General features: G+C 37.8%; 1 protein-coding gene across 7 annotated transcripts in view; it reads left to right on the plus strand.

Moving 5' to 3' along the window:
• The window catches only part of NSMCE2 (NSE2 (MMS21) homolog, SMC5-SMC6 complex SUMO ligase), a 303,542-nt gene that overhangs the window by 47,029 nt on the left and 231,637 nt on the right, over positions 1–24,876 (plus strand). For all 7 annotated transcript variants that reach the window (XM_033202648.1, XM_033202650.1, XM_033202649.1 and 4 more), the window contains one exon: positions 13,057–13,163. In XM_033202648.1, the coding sequence (XP_033058539.1) occupies positions 13,057–13,163 (107 nt within the window). The remainder of the gene's footprint in view (positions 1–13,056; positions 13,164–24,876) is intronic.

Genomic DNA, 24,876 nt, shown 5'->3' on the forward strand with positions numbered 1-24,876 from the left:
TGTTTAAAATAAGTGTAGAGATATGCTCATCTAAGGCAGCTGCTATCCACATATGAGCTAAAGATAATTAACCTTTTTTGAGTGGCTATCTCATTTATGAACTTATTTAATATATTTGTTCTTGATCCCCCTAATTCTCCCCTGCTCCTTTTTTTACTGGTTTGGTTTCTCTGGCACAGTAGGCATGTTTTCTGATCTAACATGCATAAATCTTAAGAGTGAATTTGACAAAGTCTTACAACATAGAAATGGTTTATGCCCAAACCGTGGTGATCATTGAAGTAGTTAGGTGAATGGTCTCTGTTATTTAATAGGTCCTGATTTAAGTCCTCCTTCTGCAGTTTATTACTATATGACTTTAGTTCAAGGTACTTAACCTCTCTAAGCCTGTATTTTCTTTCATAAGATGGCGATAATGATAATGTCTTCTTCACAGGACTGTTGTAGTAAGGATTAAATGAGATGATGCATGTAAATTGCTTAGCATAATGTCTGGCACATAGTATGTGCTAAGTAAATGTTTGCTATTTATTTAACTTCCTGACAGAAGAACAAGAAAAATAACATTGTCAAATTTATGTGTCACAGAAAATCGGGGAGACTAGCTGATGAATTAGATAACAGATTGAAATTCAGAAAGTTCTTCTTTTTACCTCCTGAATGAAATGAAGTGTCAGATTGCAGATTCATGAAATCTGATAGTCTTAAGTGTTGTATTTTAGATTATAAAATTCAGCAGTACTAATATAGGAAGGGAGAGATCTGACTTAATAGTACTTTTTGTTGAGTTTTTTTCTTTTTACATTTATTTTCTTTTTTAGAGACCTGGTCAATCTCTGTCACTCAAGGTGGAGTGCAGTGGTATGATTTACAGGTGCATGCTACCGTGCCTGGCTGATTTTTTAAATTTTTGGTAGAGGTGGGGTCATGCTTTGTTGCCTAGGCTGGTCTCGAACTTCTGGCCTCAAGTGATCCTCCTGCCTTGGCCTCTCAAAGTGCTGGGATTACAGATGTGAGCCACTGTGCCTGGCTGATTTTTTTGTTATTGTTTTAATTGACAAGGCCAGCGTGTGATCAAGTAGTGCAAATGTAATAGTAGTATTATAGTCTTCATTGTTTAACTTAAGGCTGTAGTTATTGCTTTTTATTCTGAAGTTCATCTTTAAAGTGACAACTGAAGCATGTTTAAGTAAGGCAGATCAACTTGGTCGAAGGAATTTGATTGTTATTTATCCTGGGAAGCAAAGATTTACAGGGTAGGAGATATTTAATGGCTACCTTCAGATCTTTGAAGCACTAGAATCTGGAAGAGACTTGAGACTTTCTGTTTGACCCAGGAGGTAGCTCTTCTATAGCTCTGGAGTAGAGGACCAGAATTTACGACCTGCTTCTGATATCGAGGTGGAAGTAGTTAACCTCTCTGAGCCTCAATTTCCTTAACCATATGAAGCAGAAAATAAAATCACTCTATGCAAAAGTCATATGGTGTAAATAAGTTAATGAGTGTGAACGAGCAATTTGGATTTATTGTTGTCATTGCCTGGCAGTGTTCTAGGGAGGTGCTGAATCAGCTCTCTCTTTGGAAGGACTCTAATAAATAGAACTGCTCAGCGGTGGAAAAAGGTTTGCCATCACACTAAGAGCCGAACAAATTCCAGATAGTTTTATCAGGGCTTTTTAGGAAATTTTACATGGAGTAGAGGTTTGTAAAAGCTCTTTGAAAGAAGACACAGTATTTGCCTTATTCACCACTGTGTCCAGGGCACCCTGTACAGTGCTAGGCACATGGTCTGCTCAGTAAATATTTGTCGAATGAGTGAATGGAAGTTCCTCCACTAATACTCATATTCTAATCTTTGTTTAGCATCACATTTTTTATTTTTAATACAGTATGTGTTGTCTTCTGTATTAGTCTGTTCTCACGCTGCTAATAAAGATATACCTGAGGTAATTTATAAAGGAAAGAGGTTTAATTGACTCACAGTTCCACATAGCTGGGGAGGCCTCACAATCATGGCGGAAGGCAAAGGAGGAGCAAAGTCATGTCTTGCATGCCGTCAGGTAAGAGAGCGTGTGCAGGGGAACTCCCCTTTATAAAATCAGATCTCATGAGATGTATTCACTGTCACAAGAACAGCATGGGAAAGACCTGCCTCCATGATTCAGTTGCCTCCCACTGGGTCTCTCCCATGACAGGTGGGAATTATGGGAGCTACAATTCAAGATGAGATTTGGGTGGGGACACAGCCAAACCATATCATCTTCCCACAGGTATTTATTTGCCCTTATGTTGTTATTTTATAATGGAAATTTTGTCATTAAACTGAACCAGACATTCATTTTTCTTTCTGTTCACCTACACTTGCTGAAGAGTAGAGCACAGAGATATAATTTTCATCGTGAAACTTCCTGGGAGTAGTTTCTCCTCAGGTATAGCTGTTTTTAATTTACTTCTGCTGTTTCTATAAGTATTTGAATTTCTGTAGTCGTTTTTAAAAGAGATGCCTTACACATGGAATATTTCCATGGGATTACTGTCCCAAGAACCTCATAGCAATGGCCTCTAAGGAGAGCATTTGGGGATTGGAGATACCACAAGATGGTACTGTTTGAATTTTTCAACCATGTGCTTGTTTACTTTTTTAGCCATATGGTGTATTAATTTTACAAACATTTTTTAAGTGGGTGGGGAAGTCCCATGATTCAGTAGATACTAGCTTAAGTGAAGAAGAAGATTTGTATTGGGAATATTGCAAAGTACAGTTAATACAGCAAAATACCCCCATTTGTAAAGAGACTCTTATGTTTGAGGCATCATGTTGAGTGCTTTACCTACATTCTCATTTAATTTTTTCAATAATCATATGAAGGCCAGGCGCAGTGGCTCAAGCCTGTGATCCCAGCACTTTGGGAGGCTGAGACGGGAGAATTACTTGAAGTCAGGAGTTCAAGACCAGCCTGGCCAACGTGGTGAAACCCCATCTCTGCTGAAAATACAAAAATTAGCCAGGTGTGATAGTGGGTGCCTGTAATCCCAGCTACTCAGGAGGCTGAGGTTCAATCGCTTGAAGAGGTTGCAGTGAGCTGAGATCGTGCCACTGCACTCAATCCAGCCTGGGTGACGGAGTGAGACTCCATCTCAAAAAAAAAAAAAAAATCATATGAAATTTAAGCCTCACTTTCTTTTGTCTTGGCTGCCACAAATTCATGCAAGAGCTTTAGTGTTTGGTCAAAGCCAGGCTCTGTTTCTTAAGCCTCTTGGGTTTCCAAGTCATGCAACTGTAGGTAAGACTTGGGTACAGCCAAAGACTTGAAGACCAGAGAGAAGTGGCAGTTGTTAAAATTATGTTGCCTGGGAAATGCTCTTGTGGCCTTAAATTCACAGTTTCTTTTCAGTCTACCAGATATTAGATAGCAATGGACAAGAAGGATGTGGAAAAAAGATAAGTCAAATGAAAAACACCTGGCCGTGAAGATTTGGAGGCTTTAGGTAGCCAAAGGGGGTCTGTGGATATGCTTTAAAATGACAAATTCCTATAGCCTGAGTTTCATAGTGCTTTTGATGACTGGCAAAGGTTGATTTCTATGATTTTTATTAATTGAATTCATCATATAATTTATTTCAAACGTATTTTGAATTATACCACTACCACAGTCGTTTATAGAATATTAACATACATTCTAAGGATATATCTGTCTATATAATGAAAGATGTCATGGTCTTCATCACTCTGAGGTAGAGCAATTTATTTAAGTCAATCAGTCTCTCTTTCACTTTCTCTCTCTCCTAAAAGAAGGTAATGTTTAGGAGAATTCCTTTAGGTACAGAACAGATTATTCTTTACTCCCTGACTTTTGCATGAAGGGTATATTACTGATTTCTGTGTAGTAGTCCAGACACTGGCATGTGCCTTCCATGCTGACTTTGTCAGTCTTGAGGTCAGTCATAACTCCATCATTTATTAACTGTGTCATCTGGGACAAATGATTTAGTGTCTGTGAGCATCTGTTTCTTTATCTCTACAATATGTTTAACAACACTGAATTCACGTTGTTGTAACAAAGGACTGGATAAGGTAGTAGGTGCAGAGTGCCTGGCACAGACTCAGTGCTCCTTGAAGATCTGTTCTGTCTTAAAAATCTATGTCCTTCTCCTCTCTTCATTCCCAAGTGTTTTTGTTTGATCATTTTAACTCTAACGCAGTCTCTGTGGAGAGGAGTGAGGCATTTGTTTAGCCTCTACCCCAGTCCGGTGAACATCTGATGAACACATACTCATCCTTCAAGACACAGTTCAAGTTTGCCCTCACCAGCTAAACCTGTTCTTTCTATAGGCAGTGTTAGCTGCCCCTTCTTCTTGCTTCGAAACATTTTTCCCCTCTGCCTAACATGTGGTGAGTGCTCAATAAGCATTTGCTGGGCAAATGAGTTTCTGAACTTGGGGGAGGGGTATGTGTTTACAAAGCTTCTTATTGAGCATTGCAGTCTTGTGAATTCAGTTTCATGCTTTAGAAGTTAGTAAAAACAGCCCAGAGAGCTAAGAGAGCTAAGAAGATGGTTTTCACTTGCTACCTTTTGGTTCCAAGGGCAAAGTGCTTTCAGTATTTAGACTAATTACACTTGCAGAATAGTTATCTGTTCTGTAATAATAATAATGACAAATATTTTGTTAGTGCTTAATGTGAGCCAGGCCCTGTGCAGATCATTTTACCTACATTATCTCATTTAGTCCTCATATCAGCTTTCTGAAGTAGGTACTGTTATTGTACCCATTATATATCAAAGGAAATTGAGACTCTAGTAAAATGACTTGCCAAAAACTACATAGCTAGCATGTAATTTCATAAAGCCTAGATTTGAATGAAATCTAATTCCAGAGCTGGCTTTTTTGGTTACTGTATTACATTGTCACTCTTCTGTGTCACAATGATGAGGGAATTGTGTTGGCGGGTAAACTAAACGCAACTATAAAGGTGACTACTTCTTGAGGATTTCTCCCATAGTCACTGTCTTTGTAAAGGACCCCTGACACTTACTAGCTTGTATCTTGCACTGCTAACTCTTCACTGTGATTTCTAGTGGGTGGCAGTTATAAAATGTGTATTCAGTTGTTGTTGTTGTTGTTGTTGTTGTTGTTTGAGATGGAGTTTTGCTCTTGTTGCCCAGGCTGGAGTGCAATGGCACTATCTTAGCTCACTGCAACCTCCACCTCCCGGGTTCAAGAGATTCTCCTGCCTCAGCCTCCTGAGTAGCTGGAATTAACAGGCATGTACCACCATGCCTGGCTAATTTTGTATTTGTAGTAGAGACAGGGTTTCTCCATGTTGGTCAGGCTAGTCTCGAACTCCTGACCTCAGGTGATCCACCCGCCTCAGCCTCCTAAAGTGCTGGGATTACAGGCATGGGTCACTGCGCCCAGCCGTGTATTCAGTTTTAATTTTGCCACACTAATATATATGTGGGGGAATAATTACAAGTTCAAAGTGCAGTATAGTAAGAAGTAACCAAGTTTCTATTAAATATTGCTCAAGAAGTGAGTAAGTCATTAAATTCAACTCCTGATAAATATGTGATTACTTAACATTAGGCTCCCAGGGCACCCCAAGCGCGCACATGCACACACACCCACGCTCATAGAGGTAGGTGCATGTATAGCATGTGTTGCTAGAGATAGTTGGAGTTATAGTTTCAGAGAAGAGGGTTTTTTGTGTGTGTGTGTGTGTGTTGCATTTTGGTGGGTGGGGTCAGGGGTATGCTTGATACTGTGATTTGTTTTATTTTATCCAAAAAGAATAGATGCCTTATTTACAAAATATAGAAAAATCCAGTTTTAATTTGAAGAGATTAGGAAATACTCATATTCTGTTTCAGAAAGTAAAATCTCCCAATATACGTCCCATTTATTCTAAGGAATTTAGAATACAATCAGGCAATCCTTTGCCGCCTTTTCTTCCTTCCTCCTTGCCAAAATGGACATATGTACTTTATGACATTTAATATTTATCAGAGTCTTCCTGAGTATATGAATCATGTTGAATTGAAGTCAGCAACCCCTTAAGGACACTAAATGTCTGCTTTGTCTTAGCCTGGTATTTTACTAATAAAATGCGTGGAGTTGAATTTAATCCACTATATATAATTGGTGGTGTTCCTGTTCAGACATGCCTGTACATGGCTTTGTAGAATAAAAAACACCTGATTCTGCGATTGTTATTGTTTAGGACCAACTTTCAGGAAACATCTTGGCCGTGGGCAAAACTATACAGTTGAATCAGAGACATAAAGTTGGAAGGAATAAGTCGGAGAAATTTGTCTTCAGGGTGTGCCTCCCTAACATACACATATACACACAGACACACATACAGGTGTCCCAGTTGTAAAAGTAAAGAAGTTTTACGGACCCATAAGGTATGAAGTGTTTTCTGTTCTGGAGATTAGGGAGGATTCTGGAAAAGGACCTTGTAGCTGAGATCACAGGAAACAGCAGAGCAAAGCAAAATGCTATCTGGTAGTGTAATGAAGTAGTGTAGAGATAAATGTATATGGATGTAATAGGGAAAAGAGGTGGGGAAAGTGTCTTTATTTTCATGTCTGGTTCATTAAAGGCAGTTCTACTGAAGACCTCGTGGTTGTTGAGGGATCTTATTTGGCTCTGGGTACCATGTACTACAGGACCTGTTTCATCTCTGCTTCCCAAGCCTCAGGGCTGGGCCTCAGGGATTCTCTCCGGTGCATGCCTTAGGCTACAGCTATGGGGCAGCTGTGGTTAGGGAAGGGCCCTATTTAGAAGAGTTGGTCAAAAAGCACATCACTTCTGTCCCTTTCTTGCAGAACTGGTTGCTGCTCTGGAATGAAAGTTTGATTCGTCTGTTAGCCATGCCCATCTGGACTTGGGAAAGCCAAGAGAAAGAATCTTCTGTTCCCTCATCTGCTGTTGCTTTTTAACCTGTGGCCTAGAAAATGGCATTATACTGAACAGACCTTAGACAATGCTGGAACTGGCACTGGATAAACTCATGAGTCCATGCTGTGCTACATACGGACCGTATTACTAAAGGCTTACTACCTACATCTCTTAGCCACAAAGGACCTGGAATTGGTTTTGCTTGAGAGTCTACATCTATAACAAAAGCTAGTTTGTTCCCTCCCTTCCTTTCCTTTCTTAGACGATCCTTTCTCCTTCATTTTGCCCCAGCCTTTCACATTTGAGACAACCAGTATTGCTTTTATTCTTTCATACTTATTTGTTCCTCACTCATCATCATCTTCTCATTAAAGTCTCATGAATTTTAAGTTGAATTTGATTATAACACAGAATCACCCATTTCTGCTTTATGTTTGTTGATCATATAACTTTAATGCCTATTCAACACCTCAAAAAGAGAGAATAGTAATGTAATTATGATATTGCTGTTAGTGGATTTTGACATTGAGTAACAGATGATGTGTCTAATGAATAGTATGGCTGCTTAGATTGCATAATTATAGGTTTGTTTGACTTTAGGACAATCATATGCAGGCCAACTTCACCCATTTAGAGACTTTTTGTGTTATATAAGTATTAGAGCATTTTACTCTTAAAAAAAAAACAAACCCTTCTGCACTGATAATCATTCTTTGTTTTTCCAGGGTTTGCCACTCTATAGGAAAAAGCAAAATGAAATAGAAACCATCTTTAAAGGATGGGTTTAATTCAGTAGCCCTTCTTGGTTGGAATAGCACTTCAGTCCACAGTGATTTGGCATTGTGCTTGTGACTGGAGTCATTGGGTAAAGGCATGCAAGTTTATAGGACGACAGCCCTGGCATTGGCATACTTATAGAAACAGCTAGAATTTTATAATGTAAACCAGGGATTATCTGTACCCTTTGGACTTGATTTTGTAGGGTGGCAGTGGCGGGGGATAACTAGCGATTCTACTAACTTCTTGCAAAAGTTTCTTAATTGGCGTATCAGGTGACAGATCTCACAGAGTCACCAAGGCCCCACTGTGATACTTCTCCATGTATTTACTGGCTAGTAAATGAATGTTCAAATATATCACTTAGGTTCATTTGATTAACGAAAGCAAGGGCTGGCTGTAATAAATAAATGCTCACAGAATGGCTCAGTGAAGAAATTTGAATATTCCTAGTCTCCTAGACTCTGCTTGGCAGGGCTGGGAGTGGGGGGAGTCAAATATGTGGCTAATAAAAGTGATTTTTGACTTGAGCTCTATTCAGAAGTAACTGCAACGTGAAACCTTCCAGTACTCTCCCTTCCCCTTGAACATTTCTTTCCTGCTGCTCTTCATTTACTGCCTGGTAGTCAGTCTGGAGCTGCTTTCATCTCTCTTGCTGCCAGTACTCTTGGCCTAGTTCAAGCTTGACCTCTTAGCCGCTGGAGTTGACTTATTCTCCTAGCATTCTCTGAGTGACTTGGTTGCTTTTACAGCACTTCAGATTAGCTTTGCTGATGTGAAAGGTCACTTTTCACCAATGTTAAAACTTATTAATCTTCAAAAAGGGGAAAAATCATTTTCTTTTTGTTATCAGATTCCTTAAGGAATTTGGAAAGAGCTTTCCAGAACCATGTCTGATAGCCTCTGAGTGGCATTGCCTAGTATCCTCCTTGGAAGTGTTGTTTTATGCTAACAGATCGCCAAGGGAGCTGAGCTGAGGCTCTGGGTCTTTGGCTTTCTCCTACTTGAAGGTTTGTTCCCTGGATATTCATGGAGGAGTTGGGGGTGCTTGTCCTTCTCCTTGTGTTTAAATACCTTTTTGTACAGGTGGGCAAGTGTACAGACTTGGCAGTTAGAAAGCCAGAGTGGGAGGCCTGGCGCTGCTGCTAACTTATCTCTGTGGCCTTGAGCAAGTTGCTTCAGTTTTCTCATTTGTAAAGTGGAAATAGAACTACCTAACTCTTATGTTGCCCTGAGGTTTGATGTAAGTATGAAGTGCTGGCACATAATAGTGTTCCCTAATTGTTAGCTATAGCTATTATATATACATATATAATCATTGTCATTACTTTCCGTGTTTTATCATCTGCACTAAACTTCCCTAATGCCAGACTTGCAGAAGTGTTGTACAGCAATGCTTTTCTTTCTGGAGTCATCATTCTCTGAATTTGAACATCGTTGTGTGATTTCTACCCACCACCCCAGTGCTGATGCCATCTCTTTTCCTATGGAAAAGTCACAATGAAAATATAAAATAGGCAAGTGAAGTTGTATCACATGTCATCTTTTACTTTTTAATTCAGTTGAATCTCTTTGATAGGACAATTTATATTTTGGTGAAAGCTTAATTTTCAGATTTATGAAATATAATGGCCTTAGAAGAATATTGAAGGAAGAGTTGCTGTAATTCTTTGTTGGATTCTAAGAACACTAAGGCATCTTTCTTGTCCTCAAGTGGATTAAAATCTCTGGTGAAAGGAAATAAATGCAGATAAGAAAGGCAAGATTGATCATGGTCCCAAGAAGATGAAGGAGGAAATCCTTCTAGGCTGGTATAATTTAAAAGCAGGTAGGGCCTGAGCTCAGCCCTTGATGGATGTGTAGGATTTAATTTGATATATATTCTCAAAAAGGGCTTTCAGTGAAAGAGTGGGAGAATTTTGATGGTGGGAAGATATACTGTGGAATCAAGTAGCAGGGAGCCTCTGCCTGATCAGTTCCTCCACAACCACCCCAACCCCCAGCAACTTTTTAGTTAGTAACTAACTCTGTGTTTCTGCGTTTATCCCTTGTTTCCTCCTCCAAAAGTCAAGAGGTTATTACTGCAATCGGGAAATAAAGGTTAACAAGAAGAACAAAAAAATTACAAAAATCATCTTAAAATTGCTGTGGCAGGTTGCTGCTTGACATGGACGTTCTCATGACCTGTCTTCAGGATGCTCTTGTGGGAGTCTCTTCTAGTTCTCTTCGTAGGACTCTGGGCTCTCAGCCGCCTGCTGCAGCTGACCAAGACCCTCTGACTACAGTTGTCTGACTGGACACTGCTTCCAGGTGTGCTGTGATCCTCAGTTCTTTTTAGAGTTACCTTCCTGATCTCTTCTGGTGTTCACCGTTCCCTTTGTTGCTTGGGCTGCACCAGTCTTTACTAGTGTTCTTCAGCAGCTTGTCCCAACATTCTTGGGCCCTGGAGTCTGAGCTGAGGCTGCCTGCAAGCCAGTTAGACTCCAAAGATTCTTTCCTTAAGCTTCATGCCGTCAAAACTGACCCAAGCCTTGCCCATTTCCTCCTTTGCAGGAAGGTCTCTTTGGCTTTGAACCAGGTTACTCTGGCTCAGGTCTTACTAGCACATATGGGACCCTGTTAATGAGAACTATCACCTCATTTATTTCATTTTGCAGCTTTTCTATAGCATTTTGAATATCTTAGGTATATTCTGAATGCTTTTGAAAATTAACTTGTTTAATCCCAGAGGGAGATTGCTAACATTATATCTGTTTCCACTGATTTAAGCCCCTTACAGACTTTCACTTCTTATGCTTCAGACTTTTGCTCCCAACAGATACTTTAGTGAGTGTCTGTTTAGTCTGGGGTGCCTCTAATAATCAGAATTTTGGAAAAGCAGTTTATCCTGTTAGTCTTTGTTCAGGTTACCAGCTTTACCCACTTTTTTGACCAGTTCCAGTATCCGAATCTAATACTCATAAAATATACTGATCCATTAAGGAAAACAAAATGAAACAATACTTTCCTTTAACTAGATAAGGCTGGTGTGAAACCAGTAGTCTATTATTCATTATTTTAAATTGAAAAAAATATAGGTTAACTAAAACCCCTAACAATGTACTGAAATGTAACTAAGTACAGTAAAATGCCTAAATAAATTACAAAACATCCATTACATTAGGTTGTAAATTGTTTAAAATTCACTTCTTTATCATGAAACAATATGACTTTTAACAAACAGTTGCTGTATATATAGCAACATATATATGTTGCTACCAAGCAGTATGTCCATTTTGTTGACATTCAGAAATTTTCAGAACAACCAACTGTGACTGTAATAGTCTAACAGTTTTATTTGGAGTACGACCTGAGCCTTTTCTCATGCAGCATTTTGTTAAACATATATTTAATTTGGGGAATGTAAATACAAAGTTTTCTTTATGTAAACATTACACCCTCCCCCACCCCCAAACTTACATTGAGATATATGTATATTCTGTGTTGCCTGGATAGTAAAAGCTGAAGGGTCTTCTACCAGAAGCATGTTAACCCAGGAGACAGTCTATGAAATATGCTTATAAGTAACTATCGTAAAATTAAAGCGTATGTTTTAAAAGCCACATGTGAATGGACTTTACGTTATTTCATGACTTTGGAATGATCTGTGGTATTATTCTTCAGAGTAGAAAAGAAAAACGACATTTGTCTGCACTAAGGTATTTGAATGGAGAGTCTTTGAGTAGGTTCATTCCCAAATGTGATTAAAGAAAGCTTTATTTTCTTTTCATTTAGTTATCTTAAATTCAAAGTTTTCAGTTGAAATTTTTAGGATCCTTTGTTAACTATCTTTTCCTAATCTATTAAATTATGTTTAGAGCTTGAAGAAACAATCTAAAAGCACTTTTAACAATATTACCTTGCTTTTCTAATTTGCTAGTCCCTTTTTATAGACTCCTGTTCCCTGAGGATATTTTAATTTTTTAAACATAGTAAACATAGTTGTTTCTTATTCTGACTAATATAGATAGTTACAATAACTGAAATATTTGTGGATCTGTTTCTGCTGACTGTTATTCTTAGTGGCTTGTTTTCTTGTGTGTTATAGGTATGTAAGGTTTTTCTGTTTGTTTTTGTATTTATTTTTGTTTCAGCCTTTTCTCCTGTGATCTGCTCATTCTTAAAAATTATATGTAGGGATTATCTGACATGTAGATTAAGAGTGTCTTCTCCAGATGATAGTTATATTTGCTTCTGCCAGACACCTGTGAGTACTATCTGCCAGAGACCACCTCCCACCAACGTCAGAGACTGGGGTCTCTGGATCATTCTGGTTAGGGGAACCTAGCCTGCTACAAATCCAGGAGGACTGCCTTACGGCCAGTTTTTCTGAAACAAGTTTGTTTTCTCTTCCCTTTTCCCTGTTCTGCTTCATGGCCAAGGCTAACCTCCCTTTGGTCCCAGGGAGCAGTGAGAGATTACTTTTGGTTCATTTTTATACAAAGAGTTGAGATCTCAGCTTACTGTGGGATAGTATGTGACTTTGGCATTCTGTTGCCCCACTTCTCATTTTTGTTTTATTCTAGATTTTGCCCTGGTTATTTCTTACTACCTCGTGAGTCTTTTTTTTAAGATTTTTTTTTGTTTTTCCTGCTGTATCTGATATCTTTGGTTGTTTTCTTTTTTCTTTCTTTCTTTCTTTTCTTTTTTTTCTTTTTCAGACGGAGTCTCGCTCTGTTGCCCAGGCTGGAGTGCAGTGGCATGATCTCAGCTCACTGCAACTTCCATCTCCTGGGTTCAAGCAATTTCCAGCTAATTTCTGTATTTTAATAGAGATGAGGTTTCACCATGTTGGCCAGGCTGGTCTTGAACTCCTGACCTCAAGTGATCTGCCTGCCTTGGTCTCCCAAAGTACCGGGATTACAGGCGTGAGCCACCGTGCCCGGCTGCTGTCTTTGGTTGTTTTCATTAGGAAGTTTGGTCCAAGTAATCTAGCTCAGTGTTATTAAAAGTGAGAATCTTCCCTGTTTGACCTTTAACAATCCTTCACAGTTTATGCAGCAGATATAAGACTGAGCTGCTTAATGGATGAGGGAACTGAGGCTGGGAGAGGTATAGTGATTGATTTAAGACGTATAAGTAAGGGCACAGCCTGGAACTCCTGAATACAAGTCTTTTCTTCTTTCCAGCCTACTGCTGCCTTTGAGCTGTCTTCTACTGAGTGTATTCTTAGAATTTTGAATGAAGCACCAATATGGTGAGGAGGTTTTTTAAAAGATGTAATAACTCCACAAAATTATTTAGACCATTGACTGATGTAGATTATATTGATGCAACATTTTCCAGATATGGCATTTTAAGTGGAAAATAATAATTGCAGTTTTTTTTTCTTTCAGCTGAAGTGAGTAGTGAATATAGTATGGACAAGGCAATGGTTGAATTTGCTACAATGGATCGGCAACTAAACCATTATGTAAAGGCTGTTCAATCTACAATAAATCACGTAAGTTTATGCTACTCCCTGGTTATATATTTGGTTACAACTCACTGACCAAGAAGTAGAAATACAAAATCAAAATTTTTCTCTAACCTTTAATGTTTCCTTATCCTTAGTGTAGCAGCTATTAAATTCCTCTACATTTGGACGTCTCATAAAATTGGAATACTAAGTATTTTCCTGGCTAGGCCACTTAGGTTGATTAGCATATTAAATCTATTTTAGATTGCTTGCGATTTTTTGTCTCAAAATTTTAGTGTAAGCCTCCTTTGAACGTGAGTAGATTTTTATAAAATGCTAAAAATTGCATGCAACTTGTTTTTATTGTTCTATTTGCTTAAACATACAGTTGAGACTAGGTTTAGTTACTCATTCTCTAACTTTAATATGCATCTGTTGCCAAATTCTTAGAATCAGATAATATGGAAGAGTTTTAGAGCAAGTTTAAAAATAAAGAAGATTGGTATTTTGGTTTTTCCAGAAGCCAAACTTACCTTTGTTGACTCCAGCTGTCACAGGAACAACACATAAGGCAGTTAAGGTGGGAACATAGCAACATCCTTTTCAGTAGTACTGTGTTGAGTAAGAAATGAGCAATACGATTGCAGTAATGTTTCTGAGAAGTCCTTTGTCCTCTGAGCAGTGGAAACTCCCTGTTGAACTGATTGTGTATACCTGTGTAATAGGGTGTCTTGTATTTCTGGTTTCATTATTTGCCTTTTCTTTTACAGCTATGGGAAAATTCCAAAAATCAATTATTTTACAGAATGGGTGACTACTCAGTAGAAAATACATTTTAAATAATGTTTAATACCTAAGCCAATGAAATGAGTATTATATAGTTATAGTAAGCTTTTTTAAATGGTTAGTATTTAACTATAGTATTTGACTAACTTTAAGAATATCACCTATATCCAAATAATAAACTCATTCAGCTTGTAAAATTTTGATGTTTCTGGCTATTGTGACTGTTAATCCTGGTCTTATGAATATTTCTTCCATAGGAAAATATGACAGTGCCGTCATGTTGACATCATATTTGAAACTGGATAGCACTTAGACTAGAGGCTTTCAATTTCAGCTGAACCCTAGAACCAGCCAGTTTCTGAACTCTCAGAGATTCTGATTTCATTAGTCTGGAGCAGGACTGGGACACCAGTATTTTTTAGAAACTATTTTTTAGAAACTCACCCTTAAATGTGCATTCAAGGGTGAAAACCACTGACTTAAAAGAACAAGGCTGACTTTATAGAAGTAAGTCAAGTGTTCACTCCCAAAGATTAGAGTTAGGCTTGTTATATGGGTCAGTCTTGCTTTGACCCTTATGTTCTGTGGCACTTACTTGATAAGCCTTTCTATCTTTAACTTTCATACTGTGCAAATGCAATAGCACAGTGTGTATTACAGATAAGAAAACAAGATTTTGGAGTCAAAGAATTTTATGTTGATTTTTTTTCCCTATTAAACTCTAGGATTTGCAGATACTTACGGTATTTTTACATCAAGAATTGAACTCTTGGCTGGGCGTGGTAGCTCACGCCTGTAATCTCAGCATTTGGGGAGGCCAAGGCTGGCGGATCAACTGAGGTCAGGAGTTTGAGACCAGTCTGGCCAACATAGTGAAACCCCGTCTCTACTAAAATACAAAAATAAGCCAGGTGTAGTGGCATGCATCCGTAATCCAAGCTACTCAGGAGGCTGAGGCAGGAGAACCACTCGGACCCAGGAGGTGGAGGTTGCAGTGAGCCGAGATCACGCCAGTGCACTCCAGCCTGGGCAACAGAGCGAGACTCTATTAAAAAAAAAAAAAGAACTTTTCCCCCTTCAGGACATCAAGTCACTCATTTAAAAAAAAAGTTTAAAATTTCTCACTCTTTCTCACATTCAGTAGTTAACAACATTTCCTTCATCTTGAGGTTTCATCTCATTATCCTCAAACAGGGAAGATAGATTTTACCTCACTTTTCAGCCCTAACCTCACACTAGAATAGACTGGAACAACTTGGATTTAGTGATTCCGATGCTTATCAGGAAGGTTCCTGTTCTTTTATAGGAGGAAAAAATATACTTATTTTTCTTTTATGATACAAAGAAAGGTATGCTGTCTATGCAAGCTGGATACCAGACTAAGAATAATAAATATAATTTTATAAGGTTTCTAAGACTTGACATTATATGGGTATATAATGGCGATATGATCATTTTTAGGGAAATGTTTTACATCAGTTTATGTACTTGAAGCTAAGGGTACTGCTATCTTATTGCTTGTTTTGGTGAGGGATAAGAATGAACAGCAGCTTGGGAGGGGCCAGGATAATATACTTGTTTAGAAACAGCAGTGGTCTAGGGATCTGAAGCTTTTCCAGTCCTGGTTCTTCTACTTTCTAAGTTACGATCCCTGGTCAAGAAACCTAACCTCTTGAAACCTCATGTTCTTTGTAAAATTCCTGGCCTGTGTATTTCACAGAATGATTATGTGAATCAGATTAGATAATGTATATCAAAATGCTTTGGCATTCATCAAATTTGATGGGGCTGTAAGATAATTTATTATTGCAAACTCATATTTCCAAACAGAACTCATTAGAGAGATGGAACAAAATCTTCTAAAAATCTAGTATTTTGTTTTGCTCACTTTATTTCAGGACATTTTTTTGGCTTTGACCTGTCCTATTCTGGAATTCAAGAGTCACATAGGATTAAGTATAAGCTACTTAACTTATTGCACAAGGTATTCATGGCCTCTAAAATGAATGAGTTGTTTTAAATAAGATTATTTTTTTACAAGGCAAATAAAGGGAACCCATACAAGTCCCATTTAACCCACTGCTCTGTCATAGACTTTTGCAAACTGTGATACTTCCATTACTATAATATTTGCCTAGATTTGGATCTACCCTGTGGTATTTCTGTTTATGAATTTTTATATAGTCATAGAAAGTTGATTTAAAAACTTTTTTAATCATTAAAGAGCATTTGAGTTTATTATTTAAATAGACATCTCTCTTCTACTCTCATCTTCTCAGAATTCTAAAGATTATGCTCCTTTTGAAAAGTTGTGGAAGTTTACTTTGGAACCTCAGAGGTATGGGTCAACTTACCAACAATCCCTGGGAAGTCCCTTTGGCAATTAGCAGAAGTTCTCAGGTTGCCTTCCATTGTCTCTCAAGAAAATAGGGCTACTGTAGTCCACAGTGCCCAAAGATTTTGTTTGGAATTGGCATCTATTTTAGTGCTCTGAAACTTTAAAAAAAAAATACAAAAAAACAAAAAACAAGGACTTCATTCCAGCTAGTTTGTTGAGAGAATATTATGCGGTGAATACTAAAAAAATTCTCAGAAGTCTCTAAGTCATTTATAAAAACTTTCAGGTTGAATGGGTTTTATACCTGTCACAACTCTTTAAAAACTTCGTTTAGATCCTCGGAGAGTTCTGTATGAACTTTTTTGATGTTTTCAGTCATAAGACCAACATGTCATATAAGTGTTTTTAGAGCTATAAGACAGTACATAGATACATACTTTTTTTTAATCACTATCACTGCCACGGAAAAAAACTGTTTTCTCAGTTTCATATTGAGAACAGAATGATGTTCTGAACACTAGACTTCTGTTGACCTAATGTTTCCTCCCTTGCTTTCTACACTTTCATTGAGTACATTGAAGAGACACTATTGGCTGACTTTTTGTTTTTCAGTTTTCATAAATAAATGAATAAATTTATGAACATTTGAATAAATATTCAAATAAATGCTTGAATAAATATTTACTGAACAGCCATGTGTATTTCTAGTTGCAAGAAATACAAAGTCAATCAGCAAAGTCCAGATGACCTTCACCTCAGGATACACGAAGTCCAGAACAGAAGACAAACATTTTACAAATGTTATTTAATTACTGTTGTGGTGTGTGCTACAAATTAAAAATAAAGCATTCAGGGAGAGTTAATAACCCAAGGGCAATAATGTCTTCAAGGCAGGGAAAAATTGGGAGACTCCTTCTGGAGGAAATGATATTTAACATTCAAGGCAAGTGAGTCTCAACATGGGAAATATGATATATTCTGTGTGACTTTTGCATGAAATGGAAGGATCTTATTTCTGATTGTCTTGATGTCAGCTTCAGAGTGTCTTAATCAATCCAAAGACTTATTGTGAAAATGAGACCAGAGAAGGCCTACCTTTATATATAGAAAGTTAATAGAATAGTTGAGTAACCTATCTAAGGTTGGTCAGTGATTCATTTATTAATAGATTTTTGAGTGCCTACTATGTATCTATTATGCTTAGTAATGCAAGTCATGGCAGTAGTTGATTTAAGAATTATTTTATTATCAGTATCCTACTTCTTAAACAGGGGTTACCTCTCTTGAAATGAGACTTTTTATTGGGTATTGAATAAACCCAGTGATAGTACTGTGTGTTTCTGATTATATGTTTATGATTGTTTTAAACTAAACCTATAGTTCCAAACTGTGGGCTTCCAATTGCTCGGGGTAGGTTTGGAGAGTGAACACCAGTTTAGTTCAGGGAATCTTCACATCCATTTTTAGGTATGTGCTTTTTCAAATAAGAGGTGACAAATCCAACCACTCTCATGGGGGTAGTCCTTGCAATGTTTTTCTAACCTTAATTCTCACAGGGAAAATGATGGGAATGTAGCTAAATGAGAATGGCCCGACAAGTTCAGAGATTAGTGTCATATATATTTAGCAATTGATGATAAAATATACATCCTCTCAGCTAGGTGTGGTGGTGCATGCCTGTAGTTCCAGCTACTAAAGGGAACTGAAGTGGGAGGCTGAAGTGGAGGATCGCTTGAGCCCAGGAGTTCAAGATCAGCCTGGACAACATAGTAAGACTCCATCTCTTTAAAAAAAAAAAAAAAATGTTTTTGGTGACCAATATAGTCTCAGAGTTTAGCAAAAGTAACTAAAGCTTGAGAGTCACATTATACTTCAGCATTTATTGTTTTTATTGTGATCCTTAGTTGTATAGGTTTACTTTAAGACATTTTATCTCTTAAAAGAATTTTCAAAAAGATAAAAAAAAGAATTTTCAGATTTTACCTGGATATTGTTCTTTTGGTATGTGCTGCTTCTGGATGTTAATTTATTGAAAAATCCAAGTATGTCTTCACTTTCCTCTAATACCCTCTTTTGTGCTACTTGCGTCTTATAAATTGTATAAGATTTTAAAGCATTTATGTTGGATTACAGCCACATATTTGTTTTTTTTATTTTTTAAGTTGGTATTTTATAACAATTCCTACTAGAAGCCTGGTGAGGGAGAATATTTTTCTTCTTAACTGGAGCAAGTAGGTACTAGGTTGGTCCATTTGTATGGTTTTTTATAAATCGGTTTCATAGATATGCCCTATGTAGTGTGGTTTTTCACTTGATATGCTAACCGGAACATTTTATATGCCTTTTAAAACTAATGTGTTGAGAGTTAGAAGAGAAGAAATGTACTTGATGTATGCTGTTGAAACCAAAGCAATCTTAGATACAATAAAGGAGCAAGGTGGGTCAAAGGTATAGTTTATCTCAACTCTGTCATTATGCAACAGTTTTGACTGTTTTTGACATAGCACTTCCCTGTGCCTCCTTGCTGTTCACCCTTTATCACCTGGTAAGTTTTACCTTTTTCTTACTGTGCAGTTACCTTAATATCCACTACTTGAACATGAAATCCTATAGAGTATCTTGCAAGTTGGAAGTTACCATTTTAGTTAAACCAAATTTGGGAAGAATTTCTCCCTTAGAAAGCTAATAATTTATTTTCTAGTACCTGAAAGCAGTTCTAAGTCGCAGGATGTAACCTGTTATATGTGACCACGCACTGACTGAATATAAGAACACACCCCCCTCTATTAGGCATTGTGAATCATTGACAAAAGAAGAGGGAGGGGGATTCGCTCGGCGGCTATAAAATTTGAGGACAGAAGATTCCTGAGCGTGAGATAAATTACTATTGTCAGCAGAGTAGCAAGAAGGCAGGAGGTGACAGGGGAGTGAAATTAGTGAAAAGCTCTTCGAGCCAGAGGGGAAAGTACTGGGAGACTCACCTCTTCTCTACTCCCTGCATTTGGCATTCTACAGTGATAAACAACTCTTAACATGTTTCTTATCAAAAGTTTTCAAGTGAGTTATATATGAGCCTTTTCATCTATAGGAACATTGCTCAGGTGTGGAAATTAACCAGAGAAAGAAAGTTGACTTTAGGTATTTGCTCTTCAGACACTTGGAATGTGTCTATTTCTGTGATTACTGTTTCAGTGGTTTAGAACTCCCTGTACAGTTATTCTCAAATTAAGGTTGTGTTCGGTAACATTTTGCCTAATAAACAGAGATAGAGACAATTACTTCTGAATGTAGTATGCCACTAATTGAATTACCTCTAAGAAATAATCTAGATATAAAATTTCTTAGGTTTCAAAGTAACATAACTAGTGAAAATATGTTATATTGAGACTGATTTTCACGGTTACTTTATAGAAATCCATCGTAGTGTTTTGGAGTTATTAAATGTTGGGTTTTAATCAGAATTATGAAGCAATTACACTGTACTGGGCCTTAATGTGCCTCTAGTGCAGCATTTTCAAGAGTTTGCTCCATAATACTAATTAATCAGGATGTGAATAAGTATAATAGGAGAATAGGATTTTGTGGTCAAATAAGTTTGGGGAATGCTTGATTAAAAGAATTTCCTTAAAGACTCCAAAGCCTTTAATGTGCTTTTATGCAACGTGATTCTCCAAAGGAAGAGGATATTCAGAAATTTTGTAAACTTAGTTAACTAGAAAATCTTTCTGGAGGAGGGACTGATACTCTTCAGAATCCACCTTGGGAAGTGCTGTTGTAGTTTCAACTCCCTAATTTTACAAAGGAGGCTATGAGATAGGTCCAGCACTTCGTGGCAGAGTTTTTGTGGCATCCAGAAAACTGGGAAGTATGTCAAACTCCCTTTGGAAATGAGCCTTAAAGATGTTTCCATGCTGAAGGTCAGGAAAAGGCCAGGCCCTTTCACCATTTCATTACTCCAACAGTGAGGAAGGGACAGTTTTTAAAAACATGCAGTGATTGCTTAGTCTGTGTTTGAAGCAAAGACTCCTCTGTGCAGTGATGATATGAGAGAGAGGAGAGAAGGAAATGTTTGAGAGGAAAAGAAGAGAGGGGCTTACAGAAGAGGCAGGAGACACACAGGAGCAGCCGAAGGGGCAGGGAAGACATGTGGATCTTTGAAGGGCCAGGCTCACCACAGCACTCCAGGTAGGCACTGAGGCGCCCAGTGTGATTATTAAACACCTTAGCCTCAGTGGCACCAGGTCATTCTAGCAGCTAATTCTTTGAATTAACCAAATGAGATGAATGTTCCTTAACACAGCAAACTCCTGATTATTTCTGACATTGTACATAGTCCACATACAGCATTAAACCCTTATTTTAGATGTTAATTTACCTTCCTTCTAACCTCACACTTTTCATGTAATTAATAAGTATTAAAAAGCTTGAGGTTTAGGCCTTTCCCCACTAATTGGCAGTGGTGCTGAATGGGCTAATTGCTAACTGCAGAAAAGAGGTGGGGAAATAGACTGAACTAGGGAATGGATCAGTAAATGTTAAAATTCAGTGTAAAATGAATGCATTTTTCAGCATAGAGTTGAAAGCACAGTAGTCACTGGTTGTATACAGTTTCACTTTCCACTGTTTCAGTTATCTGTGGCCACCTATGATCCAAAAATATTAAATGGAAAATTACAAAAATAAACAATTCAAATAAGTAAATTAAATAGCACCTTGTTCTGAGTAGTGTGATGAAACCTTGTGCCTTGCTGCTCTGTCCTGTCTTCATTACAAGAGGAGGGATGAGTACAGTATACTAAGACATGTTGAGAGCAAGAAAGATTATATTCGCATAACTTATTACAGCATACTGTTATAATTGTTCCATTTTTCTATTATTGTTAATCTCTTGGCTGTGTGTAATTTATAAATTAAACTTTATTGTAGATATGTATGTATAGGATAAAACATAGTCATACAGTAATGAACCACATAACAATATTTCAGTTAACGAGGAGGCCATACATATATGATGGTGGTGCTATAATATTATATCATATTTGTACTGTACCTTTTCTGTGTTTACGTATGTTTAGATACATAAATAGTTGTCCTGTTACAGTTGCCTACAGTATTCAGTATACTAACACCCTGTACAGGTTTGTGGCCTAGGATTGATAGGCTTACGATAGAGCTCAGGTGTGTAGTAGGCTATTCCATCTAGGTTTGTGTAAATACACTCCGTGATGTTCCACAGCACTGCCTCATTTCTCAGAAAGTATCCCCATCGTTAAGCAGTGCATTAGGGTGGACTACTGGAGTTGCTTATTAGTCTCTAACTGTTCAGTTGGTGGATCACCTGAGGTCAGGAGTTCGAGACCAGCCCGGCCAACATGGTGAAACCCTGTCTCTACTAAAAATACAAAAATCAGCTGGGTGTGGTGGCACGTGCCTGTAGTCCCAGATACTTGAGAGGCTGAGGCAGGAGAATTGCTTGAACCCGGGAGGCAGAGTTGCAGTGAGCCATGATCACACCACTGCACTCCAGTCTGGGTGACAGAGTGAGACTCTGTCTCAAAAAAAAAAAAAACATTGTTCAGTTGGTGCCAATAGTATGTTTAGTCCGATAAAGATACAAAAGCCTCTTGACACAGGTACACAAATAGCTACAAAAAAAATTAACAGTGAAATAGTTTGACAGAGACAATAAAAACGTGCACAGGAAATTCAGAGTAAGGGAAAAGAGTCTTTGCTTAAATTCTGGCTTTCGTGCCCTCTAACTCTGAGCCTCAGTTTCTTCTTAAAATCGGGTTGATAATTTAGGTCATAGAGTTCTAGTAAGAATGAAAGTGATAGCATGAAAGCACCTAAAATGGTTCCATCACACTAATTTATAAGATTGCCTAGAACGTTCTGTAAAGGAGAACTCATTTCCCTGGACCAAATTCAAATACTATCTGAAAGGGAATTTTGAGTTCAAGTTTGAAGGGTACAGTGAGCAGCAGGAAACCATCAGGAAAGGCTAGAGATGATGTTCCAAGAGAGGCTTAAGGAAGGGCCTCTCTCCTTTTTGGAAAGGAGTTCTCTGATAGTTGGGGGTGGCTTGGGGTATGGAACTTAGTGCTCATAGTGTTGTGACCAGAAAGGATTGTTCAGAATCAGGGGAAATGGGCCAACGCAGAGGCCAGTGAACAACGTGACATTTGGCCAGCTGGATTTGAACTTCCCTGATAGTCACCCTCCCTATGTCTATAACAATGAAAAAGATACCGCACCCTTTAATATGTGATCATTAATAGCGATGAGGGAGTCATTCTAGAGATAAGAACCAGACAGCAAAGTAAACATTCACAGTTTTTAATTCAGGAATAACTTTTAGTGTTTTCTTAGACATTTTACTTAAATGAAGACTGAGGAAATTAAGCCCTAAAATGTATTTCTCTCTGTGCACAAGTACACAATCATGCTGTTTATTAGACCTATCTTGCTTACATCTTTAAGTATTTTTTATGTACTTTATTAGTAACACTCATTTGAAAAAGTAATTAAGAGAGAAAAATGTGTTGGATTTAGGCCTCTGATGTATCATATGCAGGTTGTCAGCTCTGGTTCAAGTGTGTAATCTCTATACATTGTTGACAAGTGAGAGAGCGAGAAGCATAAAAATGGAGAGCATGTGAATGGATTTTATTTTTTCAAGTCCGTGTGTGAGTTTGCAACTGTGTCTGTACATTGTTGACAAGAGAACGAGAAGCATAAAAATGGAGAGCATGTGAATGGATTTTATTTTTTCAAGTCCCTGTGTGAGTTTGCAACTGTGCTGGTAAGGAAAAGTTCTTTCATTGTGCAGTGGAGCCAGTGCCCAGTGAACTGTCCTTGGGAGAATGGAGAGGATTTCTTTCCGTTGTTTCTGTCTTACAGCATAAAGTTTCTGGTAATGGTGGCACTTTCCTTCTTTTGTGTTGTGACCAGTGTGATATTTAAACCACTAAAGCTTTAAGAATTTTATTTTTTTCCGGACTTCCTTTTTTAAAAAAATATCTAATAATACAGCATTCTTTAGTGAAAATCATTATGTTTATTTATCATGGGTTAGAGTAATGCAGTCAGTTATTATGAATAGTTTTAAATTTTATGATCTTTTATCCTTTATTTCATCTTCAAATAATCATTTAATCATCTTCTTGTGGAAGCTGATATTCAGAAAGATCAAGTCAGTATTACTTAAAATTGGAAACAGTAAAGGCCGAGCGTGGTGGCTCACACTTGTAATTCCAGCACTTTGGGAGGCTGAGGCGATTGGATCATCTGAGGTCAGGAGTTCGAGACCAGCCTGGCCAACATGGTGAAACCCCACCTCTACTAAAATACAAAAATTAGCCAGGTGTGGTTGTACATGCCTGTAATCCCAGCTACTCAGGAGGCTGAGACATGAGAATCGCTTGAACCCAGGAGGCAGGGGTTGCAGTGAGCCGAGACTGCACCACTGCACTCCAGCTTGGGTGACAGAGTGAGACTCTGTCTCAAAAAAAAAAAAAAAAAATTGGAAACAGTAACCAGAAAAGTAGAATATGATTGCACCACACGATTGATTTCCAGACATTCTGACTTGCTTGCTTTTTGCCTTCCCCTTGGCTGATACCTGCAAGGTCTCGCATGCTTTTCTGCCTGCCTTCCAGTTGCCTCGGCTATTTGTGGTTCTTGGAGTGCCGTTGGTACCACAAAGCAAGTCCTCTCTACCCATCAGGTCACTCTCTGTCACCCTGAGGTTTATTTTAGCCCCCTATATGAAACAGAAGCCCACGTGAAATACTAAATAGGAGCTTTAAGTGGAATAAATTTTGGGTGTGCTCAAATAATTCTTCTCTTGCAGAGTCAGAAATTGAATTTGACACATGAAGTATAGTTAGGCCATGTTTTGAAAAGCTGCAGCAATACTTCTCGGAAAGTTGGTTAAAAAAAATTTAATTGTTTAAAAATAAAAATTTAAAAGCTTCAGCAAAAACATCATATGCTCAATTTTCTCTTGGAAGAAATTCTTGTTACTGCTTAAAGGACCTATAAATAATGTAGGTGAAACTGAACATGTTATACTACATGTTTTATAATAGTAATGGAACTGCTCTCAGAATATAGAATTAAACTGTTTTGGCTTTATAGTGTAAAGTGTCATATATGGTCCTGTTACAATGGTAAACTGTCTAGTGTTAGAGTTAAATTTAATTAATGAGTTTTTTTTTCTATGCCTGCCCACTGAATAGCTGTGTGGCCATAAGCAATTTTCGTAGACTCTGTGCACGCTTGCAAAATCAGCTTAGTAATAATATCTGCCCTTCATATCTTAAAGTGATTTCTTGATTAAAAAAATGAGATAACATTATGTGAAAGTACTTGGGAGGTAAGATTGCATATAAGGGCAAGGTCTTACTGTTCTGTCCTGTTAACTTTTAACTTCTTTCTCTTACCACAAAAACACCTACCACAGGCTGATTTAAATTGGTTAACTCTTTCCTCTAAACCACCTAAACTTGGAATAAATGGCGATAAACATTCCTTGTATTTATTTTCCCAACTCACAGCTTAAACTGGAAGGGAGAAGTGTGTAAGATTCACATTTACCTTTTGACTTTAGCCATCTTTTTCATAAAGGTTTAT

This window comes from Trachypithecus francoisi, unplaced genomic scaffold, assembly GCF_009764315.1.
Source record: "Trachypithecus francoisi isolate TF-2019V2 unplaced genomic scaffold, Tfra_2.0 Lachesis_group7, whole genome shotgun sequence".
NCBI classification, from domain to species: Eukaryota; Metazoa; Chordata; class Mammalia; order Primates; family Cercopithecidae; genus Trachypithecus; species Trachypithecus francoisi.